The sequence below is a fragment of the Enhydra lutris genome, unplaced genomic scaffold (assembly GCF_002288905.1).
Source record: "Enhydra lutris kenyoni isolate GAN:26980312 unplaced genomic scaffold, ASM228890v2 scaffoldscaffold13, whole genome shotgun sequence".
Classification (NCBI taxonomy): domain Eukaryota; kingdom Metazoa; phylum Chordata; class Mammalia; order Carnivora; family Mustelidae; genus Enhydra; species Enhydra lutris.
The window spans coordinates 48,674,135-48,684,225 of NW_019154097.1; the positions used below are offsets into that span (position 1 = coordinate 48,674,135).

General features: G+C 60.4%; 1 protein-coding gene across 1 annotated transcript; it reads right to left on the bottom strand.

Moving 5' to 3' along the window:
* Nucleotides 1-32: 32 nt before the first annotated feature.
* On the bottom strand, nucleotides 33-8,998 carry LOC111145620 (solute carrier family 12 member 9). The gene is given in 16 exon segments (XM_022500646.1): nucleotides 33-1,069; nucleotides 1,071-1,330; nucleotides 3,247-3,393; nucleotides 3,606-3,780; nucleotides 3,953-4,145; nucleotides 4,279-4,403; nucleotides 4,600-4,682; nucleotides 4,814-4,971; nucleotides 5,551-5,662; nucleotides 5,787-5,894; nucleotides 6,555-6,863; nucleotides 7,225-7,356; nucleotides 7,773-7,788; nucleotides 7,790-7,908; nucleotides 8,140-8,359; nucleotides 8,469-8,998. Coding segments are annotated over 15 exon segments (2,748 nt in total). The 5' UTR covers nucleotides 8,321-8,359; nucleotides 8,469-8,998; the 3' UTR covers nucleotides 33-439.
* Between the last annotated feature and the right edge of the window lie 1,093 nt (nucleotides 8,999-10,091).

The following is a 10,091-nucleotide window of genomic DNA, read 5'->3' on the forward strand; positions in this document are numbered from 1 at the left end:
CCCCCCACCCACAGCAGTGCTCCGCCAGCCCGTAGTGTTTTGGTCTTTTATTCACGATCAGCGGTTAGAAAAATAAAACAGAACAAAAACATCACAACCTCAAGGGGTCTGCGAGTCTGTTGGGCTAGGGGAGACTGAGGTAGCCAAGAGTCAAAGCAGAGACCCAGCCTCCATCAAGGCACCAGTGAAGGGAGGAAGGCCAGTGGGGAGGGCTGCTGGCTTCCTCCCCCAGCGTGGTGGGGACCGGACAGCTGCCTGCATTAGTGCACGAGAGCCCCTCTCCCAGGGGCAGACGGATGCCCAGCCCAGGATCCCCTAGTCCTTCCACCAGGCTCCACGCCCTGCGTGTGGAATGGGTGGGAGGCTGCCCTTCCCTTCCATATCCACGAATCAAAGTGGGTCCCTAGAGCCGGGCACCCTCTGCTTCAGGCCCCGGGCATCAGAGATCAGTGCAAGTGACGGGGGTGACGCCATGAATGAGCAGCGTGGGGCCCAGATCCCGGGTCAGAGTCTCCAGCAGCGCCAGGTAGCGAGGGTAGCGGGCAGGATCTGCCGGCGGCCGAGGCAGGTACAGGAAAGTGAGGGCCGTGGCAGGCCCGCCCTCGCCATCCCCACCCTCAGGGCCCCCGGGCCCTCCTCCCTGGCTGCGCCCCTGCTGTGCCCGAACCAGGGCGTTGGCACTGCACGCCAGGGCCTCTGCCTCAGCGTCCCCCCGCCTGCCGTTCACGAAATCCCCCTCCTCCTCCTCCTCAGGCTCCCCAGACCCAGCCCCCTCGCCCCACACCACCTCCTGCACTTCAGCCCTGATCCTCAGCTGGCTCAGCAGTGCCCGGAGCCGCCCCTCCGCCGCCCCAGGGGCCTCTCGGGGCCCCAGGCACAAGAAGATCCGGAGCCGGGCGCTATGCCAAGCAGGCACCATGCCCAAGATGGTCGCCATCTGCAGCAAGAAAAGGCCACACACGTCCACGTAGCCAGGCCCCCCCCGGGGCCGCAGCAGGTTGAGGGGCCACACGTCCACGTGATGCGGCTGAGAAGTGCCCCCCGACCCTCGGCTCAGCCGCTCGGGGGGGCAGAGCCCCGCAGGCCCGGGCCAGGACCACATTCTTGTTCATCTTGAGGGCGTCTGCCACCGTGGCCACGTAGTCCTGGGGACTCAGAGCCCGGGGGCTCCCGGGAGCCCGGGGTGGAGGAAACAGGGTGCTCAGGGCTGGGGACCCTCCCTCCAGGGTGCCATCAGCGGCCTCAGAGAAAGCCGGGTCGGTCAGGAAGTGGTCCTGGGGTGCAGCATCATCGTAGAAACCCAGGACCAACGTGTTGGGCTTCATGCCACCTGGGGGGAGAGAGGGGAAGGTTGGGAGGGAACCGACAGGAGTCACACTCGCGGCTGAGTTCATCCCACGCTAACACGCACCCGTCAGCGACACACGTCAGCCATCAGGTATGGCGTTCGCTCCGTGCTCAGGCTCTCCCCACGACATTATGCACATTTGCATAATGACTTTTCGTTTTCCCAAATGCTTTTGCATGCGTTTATTTGTTGCATCTGCATGACTCATCTCCCCCCACGTAAATCCAAGGCGAAGTTCGCCTCAGGAGCGATTCTTCTGAACTAATGAGCACTTCCGGTCCACGGCAGTGTGGATGCCTCCGCTCCAAGCTCGTGATGGGAGAGGAGGGTCCGACTTCATGGGGCCGACCAGACCCCCTGAGTAGGCAACAGGCAAGCTCGTGGCCTCAGTCCCCAGGGAGACAGCACCCCAGCCTCTGCTGGGGGAGGAAGGGAACTGGCCTGATCTACCGACCACTCATGATGGTGAGGCCCCACCTGCTCCCCGGGGAAGAAACGGGTACCCTCTGCACACTAACCCAGGGCTAGTCCTGCTCAAAACACTTTGTGTTTTAACTCCTCTCATGCTTGAAGCAACACTATGAGGTAGGGACTCCTTACTCACCCCTTTCACAGATAAGCAACCTGAGACACAGAGAAGTGAAGTCACTTGCCCCAAGGCTCACAGTCAGGAGATCCTGGGGTCCGCAGGTGATCACAAGGTACCCAGCACCAGAGCCTAATCTCTGAGCCTCTGACCTGTGTGTGTGTGTGTGTGTGTGTGTCTGTGTCCTGGTTTTTAAATTTTTGAAGAACCATGGAGAAACTGGATACCCTCCGCCCCCCCCCCGCCCACTTTAACGAGGCTAAATTTACAGAAAGACTCTCAGATCTTGTCTAAGGCTTATTTCTCGTGAACCAGGTTGCTCAAAAATCCACCCATAAATCCAGGTCTGCACTCCAGGAGGAGTTTTTCCTATTAAGAGGAAATCCTTTCCCTTCATTTGAATCGTTTTCCTTAGGATCCATGTGGTAGAAAGCCGTGATCTCCCGGCACGGTTTCCCCCCACAAAGGGTGGGGCTGAGGGGACACCAGGTTCTCTAATAATGCTTGACGACAGCCCAGAAACACCTGTGCCAGCATGAACTCCAGCCGATCTTGCAAATGGAACCAGTCACCCCTTCCTGAGCATTGCCCAGAGTTCTGATTTACCCTGAACAGGATATTGTCCAACACTTGAACCTTAGCCGGAGCTCAATGGAGAAGGGAGTACGCACTCAGGGAAGGGACTGACACCCGCCTGGCATTGAGAAAGGAGGTGGCAGCTCAGCCCGGGTTTGCAAGGAGCCGGGGTGCAAGGCTGGAGGCCTCGGCACCAAGGCAGGGTAGCAAAGGGAGGGATTCTTCCACTCGCTCAGAAAGCATCAGCCCCACATACCCTCTGCATCCTCTGCAGTCTCTGGAGGCCAATGTCACACCACCCCTTCCTCCTCCGCCCCTTCCAAGCCCCAGCTGAGATACCATCTTGTCCCCGGCCACATTAGTGCATAGCGGTCTTGAAATCAGATGGCTAGAAACCATCTGCCCTAGATTTGAGCAGCTCCCCAGCCTCAAATCATTCTCCCATTGTCCCCAGACATACAACATGGTCTTCAGAGCCTGTGCCCTAATGTTGGGGTCAAGGAAAAAAAAAAAAACAAAACCACGGTCAGTGGCACCCATCTTCAGTCCTTAAGCATTTCCTTGGGACTTTCATGTCATCCATTATCTTTAAACTTGAGCACTGTGTCTTATCTGCATTAGACCCTGAGTTCTTTTCAGAGTTTGCAGTTTGTGGTTTACTCTCTGGCGGACAGTAGCAGAGATTGAGAGAGGCCACAGAGGGGGTGTCGAGGGGACCCAGGGAGGAGTAGCTCACCAAGGCCAGAGATCCGAAGCAGATGCTGAGCCCCCTGGCGCACGGAGGGCGAGAGGGTGAGGTCCACAAAGGCCTTCACTTGGGCTCTGTCCACCAGGCTCAGCCATGCCCCGTACTGGGGCTGCACTGGGTCAGAGGGAAGGCAGTCTGCAGAGAAGGGAGGAGGCAGATGTGGGCCAAACCCACGTACTTTTCTCCAGGAATCCAAATACCAAATGGGCCAAAGAGAAAGGTCTTGGCAGGGTTCTGGCTGGTTGGAAGCATCATCAGAGAAGAAGCATGAGGCCTCTGGACCCAAAAAACACAAATCAGCAAGAGGGAGAAGGAAGCTGGGAAGGGAACAAGGGGGGGCAACTCACCAAGGTCTCCCAGGGTAACGTGGCCCAGGACATACAGGCCCCCCTTCTTGAGCTGGTTGGCCAGCCGCAGCAGAGGCAGGGCGCCCCGGGGGTTCCCCACCAGGAGCAGCAGCTGGGGCCTCCAGAACTTCACGTGATCCTTCCGGACGTCCAGCCGGAGCAGGTACTTCCGCACCTGGGGTCAGGGGTAAGGTGCGGAGAGGAAGGGCTCAAAGGGGCAGCCCCCACTTACCACCTCTCGGACAAGAACCCTGACTCCAGCCACAGCAAAAGGAGGCCTACTTGGTGGGGGGGCATTTCCCACACCGCCTCCTCCCCTCCCCACCCTCCCCCGAGCCCCCACCAACCTGGTGGAAAAGCAAGGCCTGGCTGACGTAGCCCCAGCTGCTGGGGCCTCCCCGAGCTGTGAGCAGGGCAGAAAGCAGCCCCATGAGAAGCAGGGAGCCACCGGCGGCCCCAGGGCTGATGAGGAACATCATGAGCAGGCAGGAGGCCACGCCCAGCAAGCAGGTGTGCCAGGAGAACAGGCTGAAGGTGGGGCTGGGGTGGGGGAGAGAGAGAAGGGCGCTCGGGGCCTGCCGCTGCACTCCATCTCCAGCCTCGGCCCCCCCAGATTGAGTCCTCCCACTCCTCCCTCTTCATCTCCGGGCACCCGGGAATCGTCTCCTCTCACCGGAAGTTGGGGGCCGAGGCCCACTCCAGGCTCAGGCAGGACAGGTCCACCGCAGCGTAGGCCACCAAGTAGAAGACAGTGACCACAGCAGCCAGTGTATTCAGCTTCCCAGCCAAGAGCACCAGCTAGACAAGGACCCAGAGGCTGGGCGGTCGTGCATGACCGCCCCCCCCGTGCCCTCCACCCCACCGGGCTAAAGGCCAACTCGTCCTGCCTCTGTCGTTCCCTCACCCAGCCCAAGCCCAAGCCCCTCCTGGTCCTGGAAGCAGAACCAGGAGGGGCTTAGGGGAAGGGGAGAGACAGCTTGAAAGGAAGGCTTACCTGCACTAGGCCCCAAGAATAGAGCACGGCCCCCCAGGGGTTCCCCGTTCGGGACACGACCTTGGCTGGAGCCAAGATCACTCCTGCGCAACCAGAAATGCAACAGACACATCAGCCTGGGCCAAGTGGCAACTGAGAAAGACTGTTGTGGGGTTGCAGGGTTGGGGCAGGGAGTGGATACACAGAACCAGGCAAGGAGCAGGGGACGGCGCACCAAAGAGGTCATCCTGAGCCAGAGCGTGGAGGATGCGGGAGGCCCCGATGAGCGAGCTCATGGAGGCTGAGAGCGACGTGGCGTAGATACCGACCAGCACCAGTGGGGGCCACAGGCTGATGGCACGAAAGAACCCGTAGTCCTCCTGCAGCAGGGTCCTGGGTGGGGGAAGGAAAGGAGAACGCAGATAACGCAGGGGCCCCCATCCCAGGGCCGCAGGGAGATGAGCGCTCTGAATCTGCAGGAGGTGAGGAGCTGGGATTCCTGGGTGTTCTCCACGGACCCAGTCCCAAACTCAAAGCCCATTGTAATGCATCATGTGTGCCCGGAGGGGAAAGACAGGGCATTCTCCGGTTATCATCTGGGTGCTTCGGGTTTCATCACATGGTAGACATTCCTAACAGTATCTGTACCAGAACCCAAATATTTATGGAAATACAAATTGATTAGAAAGCCATCCCCCACTCCGAAACCAAGCACTACAGGAGTCCCAGGGACACAGCAAATATGGGCTATAGGCTGGCAACCGGCATTTAGCTAGCTGTCCCCCTATCAGTGGTGGCGACAGAGCCCTCTCTCTCCCGGTGGGAGGAACAATCTTGGTCTTCCCTACACCCCGACAATGGATGGTACCTGCCCCCCAGCCTGTGCTGTCCTGGGTGATCCAAGTGTGGCAGCCTTGTGCCACCACCCCGCTCTACCCCCTCAAAGGCCAGGCTGGCCCCCTCCCCAGGCACCTGTCACAGGTGAAGCCGGAGAGGAAGAAAAGCAGGGTGTAGATGAAGAAGGTGTAGGTGACAGCGACAATGGTGCCCAGAGGAATGGCCCGGCTGGGGTCCTTCAGCTCCCCTGGAGGGAGAGGAGGAGAAAGACAGAGGTCAGGCCTCCCCATGCCCTACATCCCGGAGCCCTCAGCACTCCCATAGGGGCCCAGGGTGGCTGCCCACAGGGGGCAGGTGGCAGAGGCTCTCACCTGACATGTTGGCTCCCGCCATGATGCCCGTGCAGCCATTAAAAAGGACAGCAAAGACGCTGGCAAAGGTCATCATGGCCCCCGTGGTGTAGTCCTTGGCGTAGCCAGCTAAGGGATGGTTCCCAGGGAGGAGACAGCGTCTGTACCACTCACAGGGATCCAGGCATTTTGGCCCTGCCACCCTCTCCCCACATGCCCAGAATCCCTGTGCCTCCCCCACCACCCTCCCCAAGACCCCAGCCCTGACCCACCACAGCCCTGGCTCAGCGGGCCCCATCACCTCCTCCCCCCAACCCCATTCTCCTCCTTCCTCCCTCCAGGCCTTCACCCTTGCTCCTTCCTGAGACACCTTCCCTCTGGCTCCTACCCAAAATCCCCAAGCGACCTCGGGCCACCTCCAGCTCTACCTGCTTCCCCACCTCTGCACCACCCCCACTCAGGCTCCCCTCCTCCCACTCCTCGCCTGACTCTCATCCACTTGCATCATTCTCGGTCTTACTGTGCGATGTAATTGTTTCCTGAATGTCCATTTTATCTCTCCAACCAAATAAAGTTCCTCTAAGGCAGGAACTGTCTCGTGGTCATGCTGGCGCCCCACTGGGCCAGACACGCTAGCCAGATTTTAAATGACCTGCACTGTTCAGAGATCTGACCTCCACCCCCTGATTCTCTCTGATGTCTGTTCTTTCCCAGGGATTCCAAGGGCCCGGCTCCCACACGGGCTTACCCCTTGCCCGGAGAACCCTGTCACCCCCGTGCCCAGCTCACCACCCAAGTTGGCCTTCAGGGTGCTGCTGTTGAAGCCAGTGAAGTGGCCGACCTGGGGCGGCAGGGAGGAGCCATTGGGGCCAGGCCGAGGGGTCAGGGGGATGCTCCTGGGCCCCACAGCCACAAAGCTGACCAGCACCGAGGCCAAGGATCCAGACACCAGCAGGAATGTGAGAAAGGAGGCGCGGGCATAGAGACCTGCCCCCAGGGTACAGACCCCACCCACAAGGCCCAGCAGCAGGGAACCATAGAGCAGGCTCCAGCCGTAGCCCTGGGGCAGGACCTGAAGCCCACTGGGCCTCATGGAGTCTACAAAGAAAAAGGAAGAGAGTTAGAGGACCAGACCCCCAGGAGGGATCCCAACCATGAATCAGAGCAGGAACAAACCCCCTCTTTGCCTCCGCTGTCCTCAAAGGCTATCTTTCCCACTCCCCTACTCAACTGTCCTCTAGTATCCTACCCCTCCCTACTGGGGAGCATCTATCTTGCTAGGGGTGTGAGCCTGGGCTTCCCCAACTAGAGGGTAAGCTGCCTGTGGGCCAGGATCATCTCTCAGATGTCCCCAGGAGGCGGGAAACACAGGAGGTGCTCAAGAAAGCCAAGCTAATGGAGCACGTCGCCCACGGAATCCCCAACCCCGCAAACCCGCAGAGCCGCCTGGAGCACAGACCAGCCCCGAAGACATCGAGCACGGCCTCCACCAGCCCCAGCAGGGAGACGGCACAGCCACAGACGTTAGCCAGGTAGAACATGAGGCCGATGCTGCCCCCAACCTCAGGCCCCAGGGTCCGGCTGATCATGACTAAATGTGGAAGGAGAAGGTGAGCGTTAAGGGAAAAGAAAGTGAAACGGAGCAGGAGAAAGGGTTGGGGCACAAAGCACTCTGCACCAGGACCATCCCCAGTGTCAAGCTGGCCTGGCACAGCCACTCCCAAGCCACGTGGCTTTACACATGTCACTAATACTCTTGAGCTCCCAGTTCCTCATTCGTAAAATGAACGATCGAATTGACGAGACTGTTGGGAGAAGCTGGGAAGCCCCTGGCGGACAGAAGACCAGCACTGACATACGTGTAAAGCCATGTTGGTCACCTTTCCCATATTGGCTTGCCTGCTGAACGTTCATTAGAACCTGCCTCCCTCTTGCCTGGCCCCAGCCCCACCTCTGCCCTACCAGGCAGAAAAGCCCAGACCCCAGTCCACCCATGTTTGAGGATACAGTAGGCGCCGCCCCCCCCGCACAGCTCCGTTGGTGGCGATGGCACAGACAGAGAGGACGGTGAGCGCCAGGATGAAGTAGGCGACCAGGAGCATGGCCAAAGCCTGTAGCAGCCCAGCATGGCCCACCACGAACCCTGGGATGGGAGAGGCAAAGCAGGTGAGAGGGTGGCTCATGCATCCCCACACCACACTGGTCCTCAGCATCAGTCACCTGCTGGGGCAGAGCTGAACACAAGGCCACGGGAAGCCCTCTCCCCAAGCCCTTCATCCACCCGCTTCTCCCAGGACCCTTCCCCCACCTCACCCCAGTCCCACCCCTCCCCCACCCCACTGCACCTCTGAGGAAGCCCCACCACCCCACTCACCAATCCTCAAAAAGACAACTATACTGAACATGGACAGGACCGTGGGCACCACCACACCAAGGAAGGTGGAGAGCTTCCGGGCAGATGCCCCTCCAGGACCCCCGGCCCCATTGGCAGAGAAGGCAACCCCCTCATCTCCCAGGAGCCGGTAGGCCAGCAGAGGAGAGTTTTCGCTGGCCATGCCAGAGGGCAGGCAGAAGCCACCAGTGGGTTATGAGGCCTGCAAAAGACAGTTTGCTTAATGGAAAGCAGCTCCACAGAGCCCCTCAAAAACATCTCTAACCAAACACCTGGAAACTTCCCCAAAAGGGAAAATTGCAAGAACTCACCAGCAACTCAGAGAGTTCCTGAGGGGCAGACTGGTCCTTGCCACTTCCAGGGACAATGGCAGACGCTGCACCCTTAGCATTTGGGTTCCAAGTCCCCTCCCAGCTCCTGGGGACCCCCCCAGACCCCCATACCCCTGAGACTAAGGATGGCAATGGCTCTGGGAAGAGGCAAAGGTACTCTCCCTTTTCAACTAGCAGTGCAAGAGGAAACAAATCCCCCAAAAAGGGAAGTGAGTTCCGGGCAGGAAGCCCTCCTCACCCCCTCCTCCGATGTCCCGAGCTGTCTCCCTCCCAACTCCCCCAAGCAGTCACCTCATCCGTGGCAACAAGAATTTCCGAATCTTCCAAAGCCCCGCCCTCCATCAATCCTCCCTCCCAACCCGTATCAGACCAGCTCCTTTCCCCCAGCCTCCCCAGATTCCTCCCACCCACACAAGGCGCCTTCCAATCTCGACCAACCCAAACACACCCCTCGACTACCAAAACAAAGACACAGGCCAGCAACACAAGGTGGGTCCTCCTCCCCCCACCGGTTCCTGCCCACTTTCTCCCCTGGCGGGTTGGAGGGGGCCGAGATCCGCTTTTCTCCGGCCAGGCGCATCCCCACAGCCCGGGTGCGGCAGGGCGCTCACTCACCCACCCGGAGGATGCAGCCGGCCGGGGGCGATACCCGACAGCCGGAGGTGGTCTGCTACGCGCCGAGGGGCGCGGGTGCCGGAAAAGCCAGCTGCGGCTACCGGGATGCCAGGCCGGGAGCCCGCCCCCCAGCCCACGCGCCCCATTGGTCCCCGGGCTCAGCCCCGCCCCGTGGGCGCGCCCAGGAAGCCCCGCCCCCTCCGGGCTCCGGGGACCGGCGCGGCTCCGGCTACCACTCCACGTGCGCCCGGGATGCTGCTCTAGGTCGTCCCTGAGGGCATGGTGTAGGCCACGGCTCCAAAGGCACACATCCGCCCCTACGCAAACAAGCTCCCGCTGTGCGGGCGGACCCCAATCCGAGCTCACGGAGGCGCCCAGAGGAGCCACCACTGAAAGGGGCGTGCCGTGACCGCGGAAAGCAACTGCAGGTGGGCGGGGCCGTGACACCTGGCCCAGGTGCGTCGCCAGGAACGCAGGGCCACGTCGCTCGGCGCCTTCCGAAGTCCCATTCGTCCAGCTTCTCGAATCCCGGGAATGTCTCTGGGGTACTGGCCTCAGCCCTCACCCCCCGCGGAGGACCGCCCCTCACGGCCGGTACATCCCACCGGCTGCGCTCTCCGCGTCAGCCATCGGAGGGAGCCATCGGCCGCTGATCCCGGTGAGCCCCGGCTGCACAGGCCACCGTCTGTCCACAACGTCCTCCTGCTGCTTTCCTACCGGCCTTTGCGGTGTTGTCCCCTCCAGCAGAGATGACAGGACTTGTGAACATCCGGGAGATGGGATCTCCGCACCCCCTCACCCCGCCTCCTCACTCTGCACGGGTACCATCAACATTAGCACAACCTGGCAACGTTTTCTCATCTGTAAAATGGGGATTAACCAGAACCCTGCATAAGGTTGCTACGGGAGGGTTCAATGAACTAAGTGGCACTTGAAAACAGTGCCTAAACGTACAGTAAGTTATCTGCATACTTCATATAATGCATC